The 25965-nt window shown below is 33.6% G+C and overlaps 1 protein-coding gene across 4 annotated transcripts in view; it reads right to left on the reverse strand.

The window, feature by feature from the left end:
* The window catches only part of KIAA1109 (transmembrane protein KIAA1109 homolog), a 210643-nt gene that overhangs the window by 72410 nt on the left and 112268 nt on the right, over nucleotides 1-25965 (reverse strand). For 3 of the 4 annotated variants that reach the window (XM_038564744.1, XM_038564747.1, XM_038564746.1), the window contains 14 exons: nucleotides 25684-25895; nucleotides 22698-22849; nucleotides 22098-22248; nucleotides 21781-21933; nucleotides 19880-20120; nucleotides 18430-18572; nucleotides 15694-15913; nucleotides 15069-15227; nucleotides 13095-13270; nucleotides 9950-10125; nucleotides 5323-6029; nucleotides 4664-4909; nucleotides 4000-4093; nucleotides 2033-2083 (listed from right to left, as the gene is read on the reverse strand). In XM_038564744.1, the coding sequence (XP_038420672.1) occupies nucleotides 2033-2083; nucleotides 4000-4093; nucleotides 4664-4909; nucleotides 5323-6029; nucleotides 9950-10125; nucleotides 13095-13270; nucleotides 15069-15227; nucleotides 15694-15913; nucleotides 18430-18572; nucleotides 19880-20120; nucleotides 21781-21933; nucleotides 22098-22248; nucleotides 22698-22849; nucleotides 25684-25895 (2881 nt within the window). The remainder of the gene's footprint in view (nucleotides 1-2032; nucleotides 2084-3999; nucleotides 4094-4663; nucleotides 4910-5322; nucleotides 6030-9949; nucleotides 10126-13094; nucleotides 13271-15068; nucleotides 15228-15693; nucleotides 15914-18429; nucleotides 18573-19879; nucleotides 20121-21780; nucleotides 21934-22097; nucleotides 22249-22697; nucleotides 22850-25683; nucleotides 25896-25965) is intronic. The other variant, XM_038564745.1, reaches the window with a different exon arrangement.

Below are 25965 nucleotides of genomic sequence, written 5' to 3' on the forward strand. Positions count from 1 at the left end.
AAAAATGATTACTGGCGAACTATATAGCTTTCTTCTACAAAGGCAACTATTTCTCAGAGACTATCACTGACTAGAAAAAAAAGTTAAGATATGAAATTGGTCTAGCAAGCATGAGAATAGATTCTGGGATATTGACTACTGAATTTGGAATCTTTTCTTAAATGTTATGATAAAGCTACTTTTATCATTAATGAGATTTCATTTTAAATTCAATTTCAGCATAAGCCAGAACACTCAGATGGTGCTAAAATGCAAATGATTTTACACTTGTGAACAGCATCCATCTACTCAATGAAACTAAACATACAATGAAGTCTGTCTTGTTATTATGACAGTAAAATTCTATACCTATGTCACTGCTTTACCTTTATAATCTATAGACAGAAGTCTGTTTAAATATTTCTTTTGATTATATAAGCACAAATATAACACTAGAATTTCAGGTATACAGTAAAGTAAGAATGGAAAGCTAATTGGGCTGACTGCTCTCCTACAAGGACCCTACTATGATATCTCCAATGAAAATTCTGATGTTAAGGACTTCAGGTGCTCTGTGCTAACTCCAGAGGGCCCCTTTCACACTGTAGTCTATGTAAATGGTGCCTACCACTAAAAGGTGAGTGGTTTTCTTCTGAGCTGGACAACATGATAGATCTATTTTGATCAAACTGAGCCTGAAACTATAGAGGATATCTAACTCCTGTCAAACTGCATGTGTTAAAGATGTAAGGAGACACAGAATGAAGACTTAAATAGTTTACAAGCTAAGTGAGTTTTCTATTCATAATTTTATTTTAATTCTTTTTTTAAAATTTATTTATTTATGATAGTCACAGAGAGAGAGAGAGAGAGAGAGAGAGAGGGGCAGAGACACAGGCAGAGGGAGAAGCAGGCTCCATGCACCGGGAGCCCGATGTGGGATTCGATCCCGGGTCTCCAGGATTGCACCCTGGGCCAAAGGCAGGCAGGCACCAAACCGCTGCACTACCCAGGGATCCCTTTATTTTAATTCTTGAACAGAGTTGTCACTTAATCTAAATCACACAGTATATAGTATATATACAACTTTTACACAAGAAAGAAGTAGTCAAAATCTCTCTGAAGGCTATAAGAACTTGTAGCACCATAGACATGCTGCATATACGTAAAAAGTTCATAGCAAGTGACCAATCAATCTTGTTAAAGAATTCACTGACAGTGGTAGTCTACCCTCACAAAGTTCGGATCCACTGTGATCAGCTACAATGACCACAGTGCCTAATGAGGCAAATACTTTTTCCCCATTTTCTTTACTTCCTGAGTCTAGGCTATGGTCTTAAATGCAGGTCCCATCCTTCTCGATCCAACAGGCCGAGTAAATAATTTGAGGATTTACTCCAGGGCTTCATTGTCTCTACTCTATCTCCACCTGCATGTAAGACTCATGTAACACATACTTAAATTAATAGCACTCAGTAGGGCTTACTGACACAAAATATCAGATATACTTGGGTCAAATCAAGACAGTTAAAATATAAAAGCACATATAGTAAAAGCCATACATAAAATCTGTCAACAGAGTAGTAAACTCTCCTCATCTTATTTTCTTTAATGCTCATCTTAAAAACAAAATTATAAAGTTGAGACGTGTCAATGTTTTCATATATTAATATTTTAATAATTATTTTTGCAATTACTCTTATTCATGTAAAATTTTTTAGTTTCTATTATCACATCAAACCTTAAGAAGGATTTACAATAATATAAATTTTAACAGCGAGGTGTCTTAAAGAAGCACAAGCAACACATAACTATAGTGTTAAAATCGTTCAACAACAAAACAAAGCGTGAATTATCAAAAGGTAGCCCTTACCTCTGTGTGTTCCTTGAATGTCAGTAAGCTTTAATCTATAAAAGGATCTATATTAAAGCTACAATATAATAACTAACTATATACATTCACAGCCATGCATATAATCTAAATATTTCTTTAAAACTATTCAATACTATGTTAATCACAAAGCCCATGGGGAAAAAAAGTAATATGACATACAGAAACTCTTGTTTGGCTGTGCTTGTAGGAGATGTAGGAAAATCCTCCAGTCTACAGATGAAGATTCAAGAGAAAGCAGGAAAACAAAAAGGAAGCAAATAAACATTCATATGTAAATTAGTTACAGTATGACCCATCATCTGGAATGCTTTTCTTATTTTCCACTTTTAAAATTTTCCCTCAAAGAAAATTTTCAACTATTTGCTTTTTAGTTTCATTTCTTTTTAATTGAAATCAGAAATGAAAAATCAAAGAATAAATCCAGAAAGTCTTAAAACTACCAGAGCCTAGTAGTGAATAATTCGTAACTTTTATTAAAAAAAAAAAAAAAGGATCTTCGCTTTTTTCCAAAGGCAAGAAACATAACTATATAATACTTCCTAAAAAGTCCATTTTATAAATACTATGTTTTGCAAGTCTAGAGACTATGTGAAGTCCTTAAGAGATAACAGATAATAGAGCTAAACAATTCAAGAGGATAGAGTAAATAAAATATCTGAGACAACTAAAGAAATTTGTTTTACTTGCTGCATAGGTTAAAGTAACCATGTATTTTAAATTTAGAGCCACCAATGGAATCATGGAACTGAAGGTCTGGAGTAATGTTTAGCAGAAGCACAGATTCAGACAACAATTCTTACTGACTGTAGGATTTTAAGTATTTTAGGCACTTGCTTTTATCTTTCTGAAGCTCAATTTACTTTTCTGTAAAGTGGGATAAAACCATCCCAGTTCACAGAATTCAGATTAGGATTATATAAAGTAATCTAAGTGAGGCTACTAGCTCACAGTAGGTAGTTGGTAAGACTGCAATTATATCATAATATTCCTTCTCCCACACTGAATGATAAAAAAAAAGATCTTGTCTGTCACAACTACTGTAATTTCCTGGTCTTTCCAGACTGCTTAGGAAATGCGATCTGTACCATGTAGGCAGCTATAAAGAAATATATTATTTGGTTCTAGGCTTACAGATCCAAACTACCCCAACAGCCTTAACCATCTATTGAAGGAAATGTTCTCCAAGACAGTTATCACATCACTCATGTTTAAAATATGAATAGAACTGTTACTAATCAATATATGATTAATACCTAATTTTTATGCAGCTAAACAAAATCCTCTAGTGGTATTTAGCATGACAGATTCAATGTAAGATGATAGAACATTAAACTAATTATATTAAGAAAGAGCAAATTCTCAAAATCTGACCTAAATTATCAAAGCATATTTTGTAGTTACAACATATAGTTGCTCCAATGAAAGGAAATTAGTATATACTCCCAAGCATTTGAACAAAGTCAGTGGTTAAATACATTGATAATAGGTTAATGATCTGAATATATTGTGTATATAGGTAATCATCATCAGAACAATTCAAAACAGATCTAAGAGTAGTACTTAGAAAGAAAAGGTTAAGAGCAAAGAATCAAAAGAAAAGTAATATGGTATGTATGGTATATTCACTATAAAAAGTTTACCTATATTATTAGAAGAGTCTCATAGGCTTTATTATTAAATTCTTTAAATGAAAAATGGCAAGATAGAGTTTTAAAACCCAGCGTGAATTTGAGTAATGATTACTTAACATAAAATCAAGAAACAGTATGTATTTTTTGACTAAAATTTTAACAAGTTGAATTATGTAAGCTTTTGCATGTTGAATGTTTAACTGAAGTTTGCATTGTAAACATTTTTTCTTGTTATACGATCTGACAATGTACCTGGAGTCAGTTTTTTGGAAGGGTAAACCAAATGTAGTAAAACAACTGTAAAAAGGGAGAAAATTATTTTTTTCTGAAAACATTTCATTTGGTAATATTCTTAATGACCGGATGATAGTAATTGGTAATATAATGTATACATATCTCAAAACTCATCATACATGGGATTCATCCAATAATTTTAAGTTTCCTATAAAACTAAAATAAACAGTTTAAGAAAATAATAAAAATCTATACACTTACTGTATATTTGGTGTAATTCCTTCAAGCAGCACAATATTAACACCACCAATATGAGCAGTGGCACATGTTTCAGTCATCTTTTGATGTAAAACATCTTAAATGTAAGAAAAAAGAATTATATGAAATCTGGAAATAAAATAATTGTACTTTGTTAAAGTTGCATTTTATCTATAATGCATTCAATGACAAAGTATAATTTAAAAAATTTTTGTAGTAAAATTTAAATTATTTCAAAACTATTTTTTTAATTTCTATTTCTATATATTCATAAACACACACACACACACACACACACACGTCAAAATTGGACTAACACCAATCCATACAAGTGGACAAGTCCAGGGCAGCCTGGGTGGCTTGGCGGTTTAGTGCCACCTTTGGCCCAGGGCATGATCCTGGGGACAAGGGGATCAAGTCCCACATAGGGTTCCCTGCACAGGGCCTGCTTCTCCCTCTGCCTGTGTCTCTGCCTCTCTCTCTGTGCGTCTCTTATGAATAAATAAATAAATAAATAAATAAATAAATAAATAAATAATCTTTAAAAAAATAAAAATAAATGGAAAAGTTCATTTTTTGAAGAAAAACTGCCAAGTAGGAATTTTGGAGACATGGCATTGGCTTTTTTTCAGAAAAGTAGAAATGCAGCGTTAGAATGCCATCATACCTTTCATTTTTTCCTTAAGCGTAAAGCTGCCATGGATCCTCTTCAGTTCTGATTCCATTGTTAGCCCACCAATGTCTGCCTCCAGGTGTGTGCGGTTCACCATGCCAATCCCAAACACTATTAGAGTAACGTGCTGAGGTTCAGAAGTTACCAAGCTACGCTTCCTCTGTGTCTTAGTCAAACTGTTACTGTCTTGTTCATTCTCAAACACAACTTTACATGTTGGCTCTGTAGGGCTCCGAACTCCTTTATGAGGAAACAAAGCATGTGGATTTAGATACGAAAACTGTGAAACAGAAGGACAGTTTCAAACAGCATCTTACCTTTCTTCCCATTTCAAACCAGCCCTCTTCCTCACCAAAATGATTTTTAAAATTCTTCAACATTTTCCCATGATCGTATTGACAGTAAATAAGAGAGCCAGGTATTTAAAAGCAGGTATGTCTGAATCTTTAAGACCGTGCTGTGTGTGGAAGGACGGACAGTGGGGTGGCAGATTATCTAACTGCCATTACTTATTTTTGCTCCATGGATGAGTGGCAATTTTCTCGGCATTTTAATTATCTAACTCATAACACTAAGAAAATGTGATCAGCAACCTCTTTTAGTATTACTGCTGTTCTAAAAAGAAAATTTTCAAATACAAAAATATCCACTACCTGCTGGTCCAAATGTTTCTGAAGATTTTTCCAATATTCCTGTTGGATCAGAGATAAGTGAATAGAAGTTAAGTAATTTATACATATTTTGCCAGCACTCAGCGGATGGCTCACTTTGCTCTGACACTGTGATTGAATCAGAGTCATCCATGTGGATAGTCATATGGTCCACCACATCTTTCGAGCCTTTCCTGGACACCTTTGAAGTTCTTCTTTCAGATCTTCCTAACGAATTTTTGTTTCGAGAGTCCTTTTTGTTATTTTCATTGTTGGTCCGTTTGTTCTTTGCATTGTTTACTCTATTGCCACCATTCAGGCTTCCTCTAGAACTGCGGCTGAAGTCGGAGGAGCGAAAATCCCGGTGTTTTCTGGTTTTGAAGGTAGGTGTTGGGGAAGCCGATCCAGCTGTATATCTGCTAAGTTTAATGTCAGTTTGAGTTGCTTTGATGTCGTCTATCATCGTACTAAATTGATGAATAAGGCGAACCAAAGCCATATCTACATGCTGGCTTATTGACTGACAAGAAATAGTGAAGTTACAGTGAAAGGTATTATAATATCGTTTGTTGAGATCGTGGAAAGAAAGAGCGCTGGTAGAGTTCTGAGGAGTGCACACGGACTTTTCCATCACAACAGCACTGATGCTAAAGGTTTCCAACATCAGCGCTGGTTTGAACTCCAGTGGAGGAAGATTCACATGACCTTGCCTAAAAATGCAGAAAAAAGAAGAAAGTGACAAGATTTTATTTCCTTTTTTCCAGAGCTGCCCAACCTTTATTAGTTTGTTAGCAAAAAACCTCCAAGGTGAAACACGTATTAAGCCATTTAAATAATTTTAAGCAAGAAATCAAGCAGAAAAAGCAAGTATGCTTTTTCACAAGGCCAACCTTCTATATGTTGGAAAATAGGCTCTAAATCTTCCCTCTTGATCTTATTCCATAACTAGTTAAAATCAGGTTCATGTTTGTTATTTCAGTGAAAGAATAAAACATTTTTTCTTGCCAGTATGATGGTACACCCAAATGGTAAATGGAATTTAAAGTCAATTATAGGTCAATTAGGGTACCTATCTAAACTATCCTCTCCCCCTCTGTTAAATATATTGTTTACATATTTAATTTCATCACATTTATATAAATTAATTTGCTATTTGAATGAAACCCTGCCAGCTTACTTCGCCAAAATGAAAGTAGTGAGGAAGGCAACTAGAAACAAAAAATGAAAAATGCACACAAAAAAGCTATGAAAATTATTTGGGCAAATCCTCCTGCTTATCTGAAACTTTTCATGTAGGAATGATAGAGTCAATTTTAATATTTAAAAGCCAAAACTGTCTCAGATTTCTGTAAACCAGCTACCGGTAACAATGAACCTCAGCTACCAAAGCTGTAATAAAAAGTATTTTCCCCTCTTCTCCTATGTACAATATGAATGTGTAGTCACACGGGTAAAATTTTTCTAGTAGAAAAAAGAAACAGAAGCTGCTTTGATATTCTCAATTTAACTTAAAGAATTTATTATTTTAAGAAAAACCCCACTTTGGGGTATAATCATGAAAATGCACAAGCTCACAGTAAGACTACAATCAATGCTAAGTGTGTCATCAGAGAAGGAAAGATTGGATTTTGAGAAATAGAATGAAAGGAGAGAGACGACTCAAAAGAAATGAAAATAATCCACAACTGCAGAATAAGAATTGAAAACATATAATGGAGGCAAGAAAGCCTTAAAGAGAAGATATTCAAGTAAAAGGAAATAATCACTTAAGACCAAAGTAGCTAGACAGGTAAGGAGTTGGTATGGGCACTATAGAGCCAAAGTTAAAATTAAATTAAAAAATATTAAGTCTCTACTACGTTCAACTATCTTATCTGGAGATAGCAAAGATATGAAGAAACTGATATTTAAAGAACTTCTACATGTCAGAACCTATGCTAAATCTAATAACTGTTCTAGCTTTACAGGATAGGATATGTATGTTGGTACAAGAAACTATAACCCAAAAATAAAGTACAGTAATTAGCAGAATGAATAATGTGCTATAAAAAAGAAAAAAATCCAACTGAAATTAATGACCAGGAAAAGTGTACTGTGGCAAAGATCTCCAAAAAAATAGAGTTTAAGGTGGAATTATAGGAGATCTGAGAAATAAAAGCTAACCATGGGCCAGTAAAAAGAAGGTGGAGTATTTAGAGCTGATGTGATAGTATAAAAATGTAAAGGAATATTAAGTGCAACTACGCCAAAGACAATTAAGTTCAAAGTCACTTAAAGAACCTCTGTGAACATAAAAAGTAAGGTCAGATGAAAGTCTAGTCTGTGGCAGTATTATATAGCATTTAGTAAGCCAATAAGTAGGCTATAAACTATAATTATTCTAATACATATACAATCTAATTATATCTATGGATGATACATACACTGTGTGTGTGTATATGGAAGTCAGCTATTGCAAACAGAAATACAAGTTTAACACAGAACTTTTAAATTTAATAAGGGAGTGTAGGTTGGTATTAGTGCTCTGGTGTCTGAATTTGATGATTCCAATGTGAATGGATTTCAGTTGCCATGGTTTGGTTCTATAATACCAGTCCCCTAACAACACCATTTAAATTTTAAACTAAAATTTACTGTGAAAAATGGCATAGAGTACAAACTTGCTGCTAGCTCTTCATTCCACAAATCACTACGTAAATAACAGATGTACATCATGATCATTAACCAATCACATTATCTAAGTCAGTGATTGGTCAATGTACATTTGTTATTCATTTCATGCACAGACAGTAAAGCATGTAGCTGTGTTGCCTCTTTGTGACAAACCGAAATGACATTTTACAAAAATGGATAATCAAAAGAGGGAACTGGACAGCAAAGACAAAAATGCAGTAATGAAACAAAATAATGATAACATTGGTGTTGTAAATTAAAAGTAAATGGAGTTATAGAAGAAATGACTAATTGAGATTGTGGATACTTCTATTACTCTAGAAACTACAGATATGCAGCCAGAGGAACTCACTGAAGACAAACTTACTGGCATAAAGAGGAAAGTGGTAACAAAAAGGATGGCGATATCCCAGAGGAGTGATGTTGGCAAAAAACTTCATAGTTAAAGGAACTCATGATGGTATTTCATGACATTACAAGTGCAAGGAAAAAATGTTGGAAACTCATCAATACTTAACAAAAGAGTACAGCATTATGCCAAGGTACAGAAAAGATGCTCTTTCTAAATTGCAAGTTATATGATGATAAGATGGCAAGAGCTATTCAAACAATCCTTTGAGATTTTTATAAAAAAGACACTTTAATTCTCAATGTTTCTAATGTTTAAATTATAATTTACTAAATATTAGTTTATTATATTTTGCATTTTCCTACACACTTATAATAAGCAGTAAGAGAGCTTTTAATGTTTTTTTTAATTTTTTTTAAATTTTATTTATGATAGTCATATCACAGAGAGAGAGAGAGAGAGAGAGAGGCAGAGGGAGAAGCAGGCTTCATGCACCGGGAGCCCAACGTGGGATTCGATCCCAGATCTCCAGGATCGTGCCCTGGGCCAAAGGCAGGCGCTAAATCGCTGCGCCACCCAGGGATCCCAGCTTTTAATGTTTTAACAAACATTTTTTCCAGGTCACAAAACCAAGATAATTTCCCCACTAATGTTGAATAGAAAAGACAATGCAATTTCCATGATCCTGCGTCATTAGAAAATCCTAAGATATCTACACCTGAAACAAAATTTGAGAAAGCTATATTTTTCTATTAATATTGACATCCAAACATTTAAACTGATTTTGTCAAATTATTTACATTTTTAAATAGAATTATTTCAGATGGAAAACATTTCACTTATTCAACTGTGTGATACACGTATACCCGTGCATTTTACTTTTAATCTACCCCCTTATAAAAACACAAACTGTATGAAACCAAGAATGTTGCAAAACCTCCTAATTGCCACCTATATCCATATTCTACTATTCCTACATACAAAGCAAGACCTATGCAAAGTAAAATTTCATGTTCATTAGTCAAATACTATTAGTAGGCATAATATTTCCTATTCAAGCAGTAAAGAGACCAAAGAACTATCCCTGATAATAATGATAGTAAAAGATAGTTCTTAACTTTTACAATGCTACATTTAGCATTCCTGTGTATTTGTTTCTCATGGCTATACTCTCAATATGACTTCTACCCTATTTCTAATAGAAAATACAAGTCAATTCAGAATGCAGGTTAGGAATAATTATAAGTAAAATATATAAAATTACAATGCATAAGATCATAAAAATTTAGCTACTACAAGAGTAAACAAATTCTGAGTATACATACAACAAATGTACTTTGGCTGATTCATGTACACATACTAACATGACACAAAACTATGCCTCAACACAGGTGTCATCGTCTATAAAATCAACAAGTTTTAAAATGAGGTTATTAAAAAAATAAATAAAAAAGAAAATAAAATGAACTTATTTTTGATAAATGGAAGTTACCTTCTCATTAAAATATTAAAATTACTTTATCATTAGCATAAGAGGAAAACAAAGTTAAAAAACAGATATTATAACCTGTGTATAACATTTTACACAAAAAGAACAAAAGAACACACCTTCTTGCTCTTTTGCCTTTTCTCTCTTTGGCTGTGTCTGAATCTACAATATCTGCTCTAAGGCAGTCCAAAGTCCCTGAAAATGAAAGGTGTTCTCCAAAGTACATTCGGTAGCAGAGTGGCATTGCATCCTGTGACTGAATTCCTGTATGACTGAGAAGAGGCTTAAAAACAACCTAAAAGACATAACACATTAATTAATTAGCTTCAGTAACAATTCATCATTTCCTGTGGCTTTTTTCTTACCCTACTTCAATACATGTATTAATACTGTAGTGTGAAGCCAAAAAAAAAGGACCTGTAATAATAAATATAGCTCTAATTTTAGTTAAAACCTAACAGTATTTTTGAGCATCTATTATGTGCTACTTATCTTTAATCACAAGGACAAAGATTTCTCCATCGTGCCTGAGTGTCTGAAATTACAAGGAAAATAAAATTGTGAACTAATTTCAATCATTCTACTTCATGCTTTTAAAAAAGGCATGACTATATACTGCATTTCCATAAAAATCTGGTATACTAGAATACTTTATCAACTTCCTATGTTAATTTTAAAACATTTCATATGTAATATTATGAACGTCTGACTTTTTTTTAAATGGTATTGCCAAATACCATAAGGAGATGTTATTTTTTCAGGATGAGAGACTCAAGGACAGTTACATACTTAGGAGGAATTAGGAAGATCTCAGTCAGAAAAAGAAAAAAGGGTAAACTAATAGAGCAAGATTCAGGGAGGAATGAGGAATGTTGGAATTTAGAGTCATTCAAAGAGACGTTTTAGACATAAAAAATTACTTTTTTTTCCTGAGAAACTAAGAGGGCAAAAAATTCCATATAGGAATGAATTGGTTGTAACAATCATTTAATATTTATTTTCTGACAAAAAACCTTTCTTTATATATTAAGTACCATACATGCTTATGGAAATAAAACACTCTGGTTAAATCTCTTATTAACGGATTTTGTAGTCACGAAGAGCTAATGCAAACAGAAGCAACTATATGTGTTTAGTAGTTGATCATTATAATCACTCTGCTTATTCTTTGCTGTCTGGTTCCTTTTCCTCCTTCCACATCCAAAATAAGGTGCTATCCAGTACTTTCCATGGCCCTCGGATAACCCTTTCACTATACATTCTCCCTTAGTGATCTTTTCCTAGAAGTTAAATAATACCATTAAAATGGACAAGTGCCATTTATGTATTAAGACCTAAGTCTACATGTTCAATTATCTCTCGGTCATCTCATCTCTTTGTGCTTGGGAAGACAAGTTACCCTTGTGAAGGCCTAAAGGCCTAGAATAGAGAATTCAAACAATTGTACACTAGACTAGAATCTTAGGAAGAAATTTTCTCTCCCTTATATACTTACTTGGGATATTCTCTCTTAGGTTTTACTCTTTCATTCTCATGGAAAAACTCTTCCCTCTTCAAGGTTCAAACCACCCTCTATCTCTCCTAATGTTTGTTATTTATCACACCTCCCTCTTGTTAATCCCCATACAAATCAGAAACTGATTCCTGACTTACTTCCTTCTTTTTCTTTTCAATCCTAATTTATCATCTTGAATGACTCCTTTGACCATGCAGATTACTCAATCAACACTTCAGTTCCAAAGTTATGTGACTTCTCTCCCTCTTTCCCCCATAATCATGGCTAAAACTCCATTTCAGCAACTATCTATCACCCTCATTTTTATTGCTACATCTGCTTTGGATCAATCCTCTTCTGCTCCTATAGCTGAGCTGCTAGCAACAATGAGAGGAAATGATATAATTGCATTCACTGGTACCCCAACACTAACCTAAACTCTTAACTAGGTCCTCCACACTATTTGGCAATCCTTTTAGGGCACCTAACCTCTACACATATTTAAATCACCTTACAGAATTTTTTACTGTATTATTTAATATTCATGTTTCTAGATTTTATAGTCTTATATGTAAAACAATATAATAATCCCTAGAAATATGTATTGAATGCTAACAAATGCAATTAATGTATTCTATAGCCCAAAACAACAAAAACTTATTTATTTTCCCACTCTCCTTTAATTAAAAAAAAAAAAAAATGAAGTCCAATGTTTTGGAGAAGTCTACTAAAAACTACTCCAATGTTTTGGAGAAGTCTCAAGAAAATTTAAAAGTGCTTGATATATTTCTTAACATAAATTACCTTCTACTGTAAGAGAAAATTGAAGCTACCAATTTGCAAACTTACTGTATAATTGTGAACTGTCCTTAATGCCCTCTTAGTTTCTCAGAAAAAAAAAGTAATTTTTTATGTCTAAAACGTCTCTTTGAATGACTCTAAATTCTAACATTCCTCATTCCTCCCTGAATCTTGCTCTATTAGTTTACCCTTTTTCTTTTTCTGACTGAGATCTTCCTAATTCCTCCTAAGTATGTAACTGTCCTTGAGTCTCTCATCCTGAAAAAATAACATCTCTTAATACCAACGGTCCCACTCGCCCACTTGCCTTATGATCATTCAAACTAAAATATTCATTTCAAAGGATTTTGCTCTCCATTCCTATATTTAATCAATTGAATAAGGCCTCCACGTTATTTTGCCTTTACCTTATCAAAGCCACAACCATCTAAGCTAAAAGCCTCATTTATCACTTATGTGAACTATTTCAATAATTCATCTTTTCACCTACAGTTTCTCTACATCAATCCATTTAACACATAAAATAACCTATATAATACTTCCACATGTACAGTTTTAGTCACTTTATTCCTCTGCTTTAAAATCTTCAGGGCCTCCCAAATGCTCACTCAGAAAATCTTAACATAGCACTTAACACAGCCTTCTAAAGGACAGGATTAAATTTAGCTTTCTAGTTATGTTATTTAGTGGATCTGTATCTCCACATATCAAAAATGTTACTGTATGGGACAACTAACTATATGCTATTCTTCGGTTTATTGCAGATCTATAGATGCTAAATTTGCATTTGTAATTAACCCATGTGCTTTTAAAAGGCTCTTCCTTTTTTGCATGAAGACTCAGACAGACAATCACAGAAAAAAAGATTTTTCACCAGAATTCCCAGGTGCATATAACTGGACAGTTCCAGCTGCTAAGAACTACCTAATGAGGGGTTACTATAATTACAGAAAAACAGACTGGCTCACCTGTGCATCAGCAAGTTGCACAGCAGGAAACCCTTGGTTGGCTTCTTCTACACCTGCCACATCATCCTGACTAGTACTATGCTGAGAATGTGTTCCATCCAAAGTATTCTGGTCACTAGATAAGACAGTGTTGAAATCCGAGGCTGAGGGTATTGTTGGAAGATTGGGTGCAACACCTAACAGAGTAAATGTTCGAGAATAGAATCTGATTATGAGGAAATAACAACATAAAAGGGAACAGCAAAATAAACTCATGAAGCCCGTATTATAGCAGTATTACCAGACTATTAAAAAAAAAAACAACCCAGCACTTTTTGGTCATTTTGTAGACATGATCCAGTAATAAAAATGAAATTAAACTAAAATTTCAGAAAGTATCAGTCATCCTCACACATGAAGTCTGTTTTAGAGCCAGTCAGTTCAAAATACAGAATTTTAAGGCCAGATCTTTGAAAAACATTTGATATCCCCTTAGCTTTGCACTGAGGACCAGTTACAGACAGCAGCAGGGCAAAAGCCACAGATGTCAGAGTCCCACATATAAATTTCTTCCCAATTATGCTTTCCTAAGGCAGAACAAAAATAAAATAGTGCTATTTACTTCCATGTATTCCCTTTATCCTTTAACTCCCCAGGCAAAGGACCCAAGATAAAGACGAAATGTTCTTTTCTGGTTTTCTTAAAATTTAAACCGTGCAGTAGTTAGACTAGTGCTAGAACACTGCTGAGAACTGATCGAAATATGATCCGTCTAACTTCTGCAACTAAGAGCCAATGCTAAGAACTAGAATGCAGTCATAATTAGGATCGGATTCCAGACTCAAGAGTGATCCACACACCAGCAAAACAAAGGACTAAGTAGTCACTTATCAACCAATCATAATTTCATATTTTCTATCTGAACAGAATTTGCTAGACATGCAAATAGCTGTTACATGAATTAATTTCAGCTGCCTTCAGTAACCAGGATCAAAGGCTACTTCACATATTCTTTAAAACAACTTTTTTTACAAGCATCTAGTAAATGTGGAAAAATATCCCAAAAAAGAAAAACTAGAAAATGAAGGGTGGCACCACTTATGTTTCTGGAGACAGCCACCAACATTTCTTGGTGAATTCCCTGTCAGTCTTGTTGTTTATATGTATCTATCTGTTCTATCACATCTAAGGTTAGAATTTCAGATCAGTTTAAAATAGTACAAGAAAAGGCTATACAGACAGAAAGATCCTGAAAAGAAGAGATCTGAAACAAAGTGTTGCAATTCAAGTCTTCAGAGGACTCTTATAATCCATAAACAAAGGCATGTTTGTGGGGTTAGGAAAAACTATCAAACAGGAAGAAATCAGACTGATGAAGAGTTCAGAATTTAAAAGTATCCTGGCTTCTAACTATACTATATAGAGAGAGTAAGCCTAATAGTTCAAACTTTTAAAAAATGTATATTAAACTATTACTGTTTTAATTAAAAGAACAATACTTACAAGCTTTTAAAATTAATAAATTGTCCTCATTTCTCAAGGGCAAGAACATCATTTTATTCCTCTTAGAACCCTAACTATAAAAGAATGCTAGTTATTGTTTCTCAGAGGAATCTGAAAAAATCAAAAAATATTTTCTGTGCTGTAGGTACATTATATCATATTCTTTGCATTTTTTTTTCACTCACCTCCTTTGGTATTTTTTTTTTTCCTTTGGTATTTTGAAACTTAAACTAGCTACATGAGCTGGATGTTTTAAACGCTTTAAATTATACACAATCTCATATTTGACATATTTGTTTTTCCATAGAATACCAAGTGATTGCTTACAATTAATTCTCTTAATTCAGTATTAACAAAGGCATTTCATACGGGCAAATTTTAACTAAACAGATTAAACATTTGATATATTTTCATTCTGTGAAAAATAGGGTTTTATTAAAATTTACATATGCCCCTTAGACAGGTAAGCAAAGAAACATGATGACTCAATACCTGATGGAAGACTATTGTGTGCGGATTTTGTAACAGGAGATTCTTGTACCACACTTCCACGATTACCCACAGCATTTGACATCCAGTTATAAAAACTCACAGATGATGGCTCAGATAGCAAGGGATGTTCAGATAACATATCAGTGGCCACTGTATTTCCTGAAAATAAAGGCTTATTGAGTACAGTATTACTTACATAATAAGAAGCAGAAAATGTGACTTATGTAAATTATTTTTTTAAGTGAGATTAAATTGTCTTTTGCAGATTTTCCAAACTCACTGCATGATGTTGGCATTTGGATGTTAAGGCATTAATAAGTAACTTATTTTTAATATAACAGGAAGAAATTTACTATTGACTGGTTTAGACATCATCCTCTATCACAACTAGATTGATAATAATGTCAAATGCTGCAATTTAGAAATCCAAACTAAGGGCATGAAGACACCAACAAGTTACGAACAGAACAATTTCCCCAAATACTTTTTCAAAAATAAGGTATAATACATAGATTAGTTATGCAACCAAAGTATAATCAAAATGAACTTAAGTCCTGTGGGTTTTTTTTTTTTTTTTAATTCTCACAAAGAAATAAACTTGTAATTGTCAAAACTAAGGATATACCCGTCCTTGTTAGAGAGCTGCTTTTTACAGCTGCACTACTTCGTTGAGGAGTCCCTTCTAGGAGGTTGTGCAAGCTTGGGAAGCTTCCAGTCAGGTAGCTGAGTAGGCTCTCCTTCCTTGGACTCTCCTTAACTGGCATCCCGGGACGTCCAACATGCACTGGAGAATCTGTGGCGGTGTCTCCACTGGTATAGCTCAAAGAATGATATGGGTGAATGCCCTACAAAAGGACAAAACAGGGCTCTTTCTTATGCATATAAAAATGACTGCTAATGACTACTACTACTATTACTGTTGCTATTACTGATAGTTACTATTCAGTTTATACCAGAACAGATTGTGCCTGCTAGGATTGTGGTGAATCTCAAATGTACATAAAAATGTTTTAAAACTTTACAGGACAATTCAAAGGACAGCCTTTATTATCATTCACTTATTTTAAACAATAAATTATTAACTCCCTTTGAAATCTGAAGAATGTGTCTGGTGGTAAGATTTCCAGCCCCAAATTCTCAATACTGTACTATTCTTGTTGGTACCCTGATAACGAAAATCTGTAAGAGATTTTTGTAGCGTTCTAATAAGTAAAAAACAATTTCCAGCAATTCTCTGAGGAAAATTAAAAAATTACAGAATTGTCCATCTCTATCTGCTCTATCACATCTAAGGTTAGAATTTCAGATCAGTTTAAAATAGTACAAGAAAAGGCTATACAGACAGAAAGATCCTGAAAAGAAGAGATCTGAAACAAAGTGTTGCAATTCAAGTCTTCAGAGGACTTTTATAATCCATAAACAAAGGCATGTTTGTGGGGTTAGGAAAAACTATCAAACAGGAAGAAATCAGACTGATGAAGAGTTCAGAATTTAAAAGTATCCTGGCTTCTAAATATACTATATAGAGAAAGTAAGCCTAATAGTTCAAACTTTTAAAAAATGTATATTAAACTATTACTGTTTTAATTAAAAGAACAATACTTACACAGAATAAAAACTTTGAAAGCACAAAGAAAATTCAATAAATTGTATTCCCTGAGCTCCGGTCTAAAAGATCCCTTCCCCTAGAAGTACTCTTAAGTGTTTCTTAAATATATATCCACCTTTAAATAATTTATAACTATAAAAGCATATATACATATTTATCCTTTTTTTTTTCTTTAACACACAGATACATATCATCCTATATTCTGTTTTTACTTTAATCCAGGCACTTTGGTGACCATTCCATATTCACTTAGAGATCTATCTACTTCATCTTTTTGAAGTCTTCATGGTACACATCTGTATCACGGTACACTAGTTTATTAGTCCTCAACTGGTTAATCATTTATGTTGCTTCCATTATTTTCCTATTATAAACAGTGTTGTAAAGAACATTATTACACATATGTCATAGAGCATTTATGAGCATTCATTTCTTTATTTTTAATTTTTTAAAAAGATTTTATTTATTTATTCATGAGAGACACAGAGAGAGAGAGGCAGAGACACAGACAGAGGGAGAAGCAGGCTCCATGCAGGGAGCCCAATGTGGGACTGGATCCCGGGTTTCCAGGATCAGGCATTGGGCCAAAGGTGGTGCTAAACACTGAGCCACCCAGGCTGCCCCATTCATTTCTTTAGAATGAATTCCTGGGCAGGTATATACTGAGTGAAAGAACTTTACCTTTCTAATTTTGACACAAATTGCCAAACTGTTCTTCAAAGAGTTTGTGCCAATTTAAACACCCACCAGTACTATGCGAGAGTGTTTTCCCTTTTCTTTACCAACATATACTGTTCTAATGTGTTAGTGTTTTTTGTTTGTTTGTTTGTTTTTTTGCGTGTGTGTTAGTTGTTTTCAATTTGATCAGTGGAAATGGAAATCTCATTTTAATTTACATTTCTTTAATTATGAGATAACATTTTCATATTTGTGTATTTATTTCTCTGTGAACTGCCCATTAACCAATTCTTTTCTATTGTGTTCTTTTTCTTAGTGATTAGAGAAAGATCTTTATATATGAGGAAATCAGCCCTTTGACACTTATCTTTCTATTTTGTTTATGTTAACTTTTTCTGTGTAGAAATTTTATATTTTAATATGGCAAAATTGTCAGTCACTTACCTTATGGATTCTGAATATTAATGTAAGTCTATATCCAGACTTTCAAAGAAAGTTAAAATACTGACTGTCATTTTCATTGCTCATAAAAGGAAACTAACAAAAAATAAATAACCCATGATAACAAATAACTTACATGCTTATTATGTGCCAGGTATTGTTCTAAGCATTTTTTACGTATAAAAACAGTTATTTCTTAACATGGATATTCTAGAAAAAGTTGCTATTGTAATCTCCATCTTACAGATAAGGAAACTGACACAAAGTACAGTTAAAAGCTTGTTCAGTCACAAAGCAACTAAGTGGCAGAGGCAGAACTGAAACCAAGGCTGTCTGTCTCCCAAGGTGGTAGTCAACTTTGTTATACATGTGTCTTATCAAGCACTGGTTAAGTTTCTTATACAGTGTAATTAAAATAATGAAATAGCTTAAATCAAACTGTATATTAAGTTGCTAGTCATGCCCATTTCAACATAAAAATATTTATTATTATTGAATTATTAAACTATTCATTCTTGAGTATAAAATACTATTTGAATGTTTACATTTAAATACCTAATATTTGAATTTGAGATAGCAGAAATTTAGGTCTTCTCTGGAAGTCTACTCTAACCAGAAACAGCAATAATGTACCTTGATTTTTAATGCAGAGTCACTATGGGTATGAGTCTTAGAAAGTTTCCTCATTATCTCAGCTCCAGTTACAGGTCCAGAGCTACCAGGTGGAGGACGGTTAGCTGTTCCTTCTAGTAGCATTGTGTGTTCACTGACTGTGGCTGAAACAATTCAAAAAAATTAGTGGGCTAAAGATGATCATTTTCTTGAAACATCAACACCAGTGTTTCTAGTGGTGTAACTATACTCAACTTTACATATTCCTTGAGTAAATAGATTAATTAAATTTCCTTGAAATTAACTGTGGAATCTGCCTTAATACTATTTTTTGTCTTTTATTCTCCCAATCCCAATTTTCTCAGACTCAAGAAAGGAACAAATAGCTTCAGTCCCTCCACAAGCCAGTCTGAAGGGTATAGAGATAAAAAAAAAAAAAAAAAAAAAAAAAAAAACAACTAAGTTCAAAGTACAATACTTTAAAAAATACTCAGGCACTTGCAGATAGTTAATTAGGAGGGACATTTTGTTTGTTTTTTTTGTATGTGTTTTTAGAGCACACACACTGTGAGTGAGGGCGGGAGGTGGGGGGGCACAGGAAGAGGGAGAAGAGGGAAAGAGAATCTTAAGCAGGTTCCATGCCCAAAACAGAACCAACACAGGGCTTGATCTTTGACCCTGAGATCAGGACCTGAGCCGAAATCAAGAGTCAGGATGCTTAACCAACTGAACTACCCAGGAACCTCTCTTTCACAGCAAATTCATTTTTCTATAAAGTTTAAAAAAAAAAAAAGCTGGGTAATTGTAACATAATTCATAACATAATCAATATTATGAGAGCTCTAATTTTAAGGCTACTGTCTTTTTCTGTGGTACTTTTAATATTTTTTCCAAAATATCATAATTCAATATTATTGAATATTATATGCTGTGATAACAAAGGATTATCTTTGAAAAAGCATTAAAATGTGCACATATATCTCTGAAATGTGTACCCACTGTCTGTGTTCTGGCACAGCCATGATGCTGACAGAATTATAGGCCGAATGCATGACTCTAAACATTATATAAATGCAGAATCAACCTGGTACCCATGTAAAATTCAAAGACTCATTTAAGAGACTGTGTTATAGGAAAGATGATGAACAAATATAAATATGAATTTTATTTTTTTAAATATGATTTTAAATGGAAGTTAATATGCTTCACTCAAAACATTCTAGCTTTGCAAAGATGTCTGTTATTGTACAGGATAGATTAGGAGAAATCTATCGTATTTCATGAAGTTAAATGTAAAAATCTAAAGTCAGTATAAAGATTCCAACATTATTATCATTTATTTGGACTAATACAAATCATACTTGTATAATTAAGCCATAAGATTTTCAAATTTGGTACACAAATGATGAAAATTATCACATTATACTATGTCACCAAGGTATAATATCTAACTAAAATATTTACAAGTCACCTGCATCAAATTCAAATTCCGCTCCATCAGCACTGGTGTCACTTTGAAGACCACCTCCATTGTCTAGACCAAGTCCGTCTTCATGTTCATGGTCCACAGCTGACTGAGGTTTCAGTGGCTGAGCTGGTCTATGTAAGCTAACTCCTTTAAAGGCTGGTGTCACCACAATAAACTTCATCCACTGCCTTGCCAGTGCAACTAAACCTTTCTTTAAAGTTACCAAAGCAGGAAGTCCATCACTCTGTAATAACAATGATATAATAGTAAATTACTACTTAAGTATTTGCATATATTTATTCACTTAAATCTCATAACCCCCATTTAGAAATGAAGAAATTCTAATTTATGTGTTATAATTTGTCTAAGGTCACAAAAGAGAGTATTTCAAACTGGCAATAGAACTCAATCTCTAAACACAACATTGCATCTTTCTGTCATAAACAGTGCAGGTGATGAGGCTAAACATGAGGTGCAAAAAGGGGATTCTCCTTAAGAAGCATTCAATCTACTTTACCTTTTTTTGTTCAGCTAAGGAAATCAACTGCATTTTGAGCTACCAGGAATATTTATCAAATAAAGAGGAAATGAAATTACTCCCTTCAAAGATTAGGTAACCATCACTATTTTAACATTAGAAAAAATAAATTACTATGGTTCAATGCTGGATGCAGATGGATTTGTAACTGCCTTGAAAGTTAAATGTATTATCAGTAACAATTACATAATTTAGGATGTATTTTACTCCACACGATGATGACTATAAATTTGGCTATTTTTTCCACGTGATGATGACTCAAATTTGGCTATTTTTCTAACTGGAGTCTTAGCCTAAGAGGAAAATATCTAACTCTTCTCCATGCCCTTTCCTATAATTCCTTGTGTTAGACAAATGGCTCTAATTGAAGAGAGCCATTTACTAAACAGCAGAAATCACCTCATTTACTTTCTGAGGAACATCAGATCTCTGAGCCTCTCCTTTCCTTCTTATACTCAAGTAAGGAGAGCCATCTTGCATTTCTTCCTCTTACCTGCAAAGCTTATCTCAGCAGAACTTCCATCCATGGGAAATGCCTGCCACTCTCTCTGTTTCAGGGTCTCTGCCTATAACTAGATATGCAAATTAGCTGTGCACTGTGGACCTCCTATCTTTAATTCACAGTGTAGGAGTAGAAAGCACTATAATAGTCCCAGGTCTAATTTTTCATATCCATCATTTACTAGAGGTTCTCTCATTGGAGGTTATCAGAAGCCTGATTGGCCCTTAATAATACTAATACAATGATCCCTAATTTGGCTAAATTTCTTGTGTATTTTCTATTGACCAAAAGCTTGGAGAGAAGAGAGATCCTCAAGGTCTAAACCCCTAATGATGAGGTGCTATCTTCTACAGTGCTTTTCCATAGGCTGACATATACAGTATTTATTTTATATTATTAAACATTCTCCCTTCAACCATTAATTAGCCCTCATATTATTAAACATTTCTGTGAAATTTCATGCTAATTACTTTTTTGCTTGAAATTCTTTATGCCTTCAGCTCCTTAGACATTTTTTCCTGCTTCTCCTACCTCAAACCCTATGGGCCAATGAATGGCTCCTCAAAGAATGAAAGCTTCTTTCTTTTTTTTAAGATTTACTTATTTATTTGAGCGGGACAGGCTGAGGGAGGGTTTGGGAGCATGAGCAGAGGGAGGGAGAGAGGGAGAAAGGGAGAAAGAATCCCAAGCAGACTCCAGATGGAGCCCAGTACAGGGCTTGATCTCATGATCCTGGGATCGTAACCTGAGCCAAAATCAAGAGATGGTCGCTTAACCAACTGAACCACCCAGACGCCCCAGGAATTCTTTAAAGCCTCTTTAAAGAAGCTTCTTTAAAGCTAACTTACAGTTTCAGTAACTCACCATTGTAGCATCATCAATGATGGAGTAATTTGCCTGGTGCAGGTAGTGGTGCAATATATTGCACAGTAAACATGAAGGGTTTTCTTGGAGAAAACGGGCAACTTTTGTAAGCCTGTTGTATTTACTTCTTAAGGGAAAATGTACACTTTTATTCTGAAACAAAGCAAAAACAACAGATATAGAGTAATATATCAAAGATACTGCAAATAGAACATATCAAGTAATCAAGAACTTGCAGGTCTGATGTTTTCCAACACCAATGAACAACATGTCCAATAACAAAACTGTAGGATACTCTGTATTGCTAATAGACATACCTCTAATGCTTCGGTCATTATGCATCCCATAACAGCACAAATTCTCAAGGTGCCCTCAGTTTCTAATTTGTTTAAGGATGATTTGAGTTGATCAATGGGAACAAGCCATGCACCAACAGCTGGAGTGGCAGTACTTAAAAGGTTCAGCTGCCTATGAAAATTTTTTAAAAAATTATAAAAGCAAGTGTCAAGATTTGTATTTCAAACAATCTCCCATACATACTGTACTTAGTGGCTATTTTATTGAGGCAAAATTACTTCTCATTTTGGCTACCAGATAAATTATGAACATATAAATAGAAAATGTGAGGAATAGATAATAGAAAAGAAAGAAAAGTATTAAAACATATTAGAGGTAAGAATAAGAAGTTCATGGCGGGGTGACATATAATAGTAAAACTAAAGCCCTAGGAAAAAAAATGGTCAAACAAGATAAAACCAATGCTGCAGAAAGCATAAAGCAGGAAAGATGGTAAGAAACTGATATCCCTAATGCTAGATATATAAGAAAAAATAATTCAAAAAATATCTGAAACAAAATTGTATTTATTTAAAATGAAGAAACATCAAGGAATGGTACTACATTTTGAAACTTTTTACCTAGAAAATGCATGTGTAGGAGATCTCACATTGGTGGGAGCTGCGAAACTAAACCAAATTTCCTTGATGGTCAACTTCATGCTACATGAATCTGGAGGTGGGGGCATCAGAGGTAGATCTTTTTTCAAATCATCAGATTCGACTCCTTCATCCTACACAAAATCAAAAACCAAAAACCTATTAATGTATAGCTCCTTAAAGCCACTAGTGCAGAGGTTAAATGTTAAATGTGTAAATGTTTTAAGTACAAAATCTTCCCATCAAATCAAGTTCCACAGATGACACTTTTATATAAAACAGGTAACAGGGACGCCTAGGTGATGCCTGCCTTCAGCTGTGGGCGTGATCCCAGGTCTGGGGATCAAGTCTCCCATCAAGCTCCCTGGGAAGAGCCTGCTTCTCCCTCTGTCTATGCCTCTGCCTCTCTCTGTCTCTCATGCATAAATAAAATATTTTTTAAAAAAAACAGGTAACATAAACCTTACTCAGCCTAATCTTGATTCTGAGAAATACCTATAAATCCTTGAAGTTCCAAGGAACATAGTCTGAAAAACCACTGCATTGTAGTAAGCTACATTGTAGTAAGATCTTAGAACAAGGTTTCTCCTGATCACTTCATTCAATTACATTTGCTTAGGGATGTTTAAGTGTTATTTTTTCCAGATGAAGAAAGAAAAAGAGATTTCGTGACTTGCCAAAGGCCATACAACTGTCAAGAGGAATAAGTGATAGAATCTAAGTCTTCTGCTTCGTGCTGCAATCTATTATCTGATCCTTTTTAATAAAATATTCCGAACTTCCAAAAAAAAGGTACTAGGGTAGTCCATGTTCAAATAAATAACATTCTACAATAAAAAATTCTTAGTTATTTTATATGCTAGCAATCTGAATCAGGATTAAGAAACAGGATTTTTTTTTTTAATGTGTTATCACCACTCTTTAGAATGCAGGGTGGTAAGCATAATATTAAAGAAACAAAAATGTCTAATGCCTGTTATGTCTCCTCACAGCTCTCTAATTCATTTTTAGCTATTACTGGTCAAGATGAAGAAAGGACTGGCATTTTCTTGTGGGATGATTAAGGAATGAAGAGTATCCACAAAATAGCTTTGAATCCTAAGTGCTACAAAACAATGTGAACTACAGACGATAGTAATTTTAAAGTTAGCAGATGCTAAATATAAGTCCATATTCCTTATCTTCAACTCTAAAACTCAGAACATTCTGAAAGATCTATATATTTTTGTGTAAATGCAGCATCAAAATTTGATCTGAACTTGATGAGAGGCTATTTATCCCACTTGGAATTTTTATGAATGTTGTGCTGCAAAAGCATTTAAATATTTCAAGATGAAGTGCTGTCTCAGATTTCACAGGAGTTTATATAACATACAAAAACACACACCATATTACCTTCTGTTAAAGGAAAAAAACCCTGAATTCGCAAATACATCTGACCTGTAGGTTTCAGACAAGGCTGTGAGCTAGACACTAGGTATACAAAAGACAGAGAAGAGAGTCTTCAAGAACTCAAAGTTTTAAAAGGTTAGTGGGCTCACATATATTAAGCCACTAATTATAATAGATGTGAAGCAAAGGAATAATAAAGTGGATTTAGGTTGACTCATTTTTTAGTACCTATGGCATGTGTAAATGATGAAGGGCACCTCATACAATTCTGATGCTCAGTTGAAAGGTTGGTACTAAAAGCATAACCGATGTCATCAAATATGAAGTAGGACTAGGAAATAAATCTAGGAGTGGACATACAATAACAACAAAAAAATTCAGTAGCCAAGAAAAGAACATGAGGAGAATACCCACATTTGAGGACAAAGAACTGAATGAGAATATGGATCAGAAAAAGTCAGAGAACCAAAGAAGGCAATGTTACAAAATTTAGGGACATTCAGCATAGAGAGTAGGATCAGAGGGATCAAGGAAGATACCAGAGTTTCTGTCAAGTATTTTAGTGGAACAGAAGGAAAAAGAAAAGAACAGCTTGGCTTCCTACTTCTTTTGTCCAGTGATAAAAAGTATTGTATTTTTTTAATTTCCTTAATTAAAGTGCTAATCCCCAATCACCACTCAAATACATCCAAAGACCTCACAAGAAAACTATGATTAACTCTCAAACTATGCATCAAATCAAAATAAATGTTTCAATACTAAATTCCCAGAAACCTGGCGTTCAGAGGTGATTATGCCAATGCCATGGTGGATACCCATGACATTTCTTAATTAAAAGTTTCTTTCTTCTTCAATTGGTCCAATTTTCAAATGATCCGAAGTGTATATACATATATGTGTGTTTAAAAAACATTTACCAAGTTCTTACTACATACTAGACACAGAGTTAGATCTTTCATATGTATTATCTCCTTCAATCTTCACAACTCCAGAAGATCAATATCATTACAATACCATTATAGACAAAGAAATTTCAAAGAGGAAATAACTTGTACTCATCAGTTAGTGGTACAACTCTTCCATAATCTAGAATTTGAATATTTTTATTATTGCTATTATTAATCATCATGACATTCTACTATAATAAAAATAATAAATGAGTTCCATACAAGGTATTAAGACTCTAACTGAAATGGATTGGATATTGAAAGTATTTACAACTTACATAAAATACTACCAGTGACAAAACAAAGTATTTACATGAATTCTGCTAAAAGAAATGCCTACTTTTCTGAAATTTTATAATTCATTAATTCAACAAATATTATTAAGTGCCCAATATGAGCAAAGCATTAAGCAAGGTACTATATTAGATATAAATATATCTGTGGTATGGTATCTATGCTTCAGAAATTCTATTATATTAGAAGAATTATCACCAAAATACCTGGACTACTATTTAAGCAAAATCCCAAATATGGAAAGAACCAAATATATTCCAGAAATTAACTTTGAATTGTGCATGCAGTTTTCTGTTATCTTTTCAAAGCACTATTATTATTAAAAATTCACCAACTTGTTCATCTGAAACAGAATTTCCATTCAAGTCTGAAGAAGGGCTTATTCGATCACAAGGGAGATTATCATCAGAGACATCAGTATTATAGCCACTGCCAGTTGGAGAATCAGAAGAATTATTAGATGTCAGCACGCCACCTCTTTCTGTAACACTAGCTTTACCCATAATTCCAAAAGTATTATATAATACAGCACCAGACTGTCTTCCTCCTAAACAAATGAAAGAATATATTAAAAACAGTGGATGTCTCAACACTACTCTACAGTACCCATAAAGATA

This window comes from Canis lupus, chromosome 19, assembly GCF_011100685.1.
Source record: "Canis lupus familiaris isolate Mischka breed German Shepherd chromosome 19, alternate assembly UU_Cfam_GSD_1.0, whole genome shotgun sequence".
Taxonomy (NCBI): domain Eukaryota; kingdom Metazoa; phylum Chordata; class Mammalia; order Carnivora; family Canidae; genus Canis; species Canis lupus.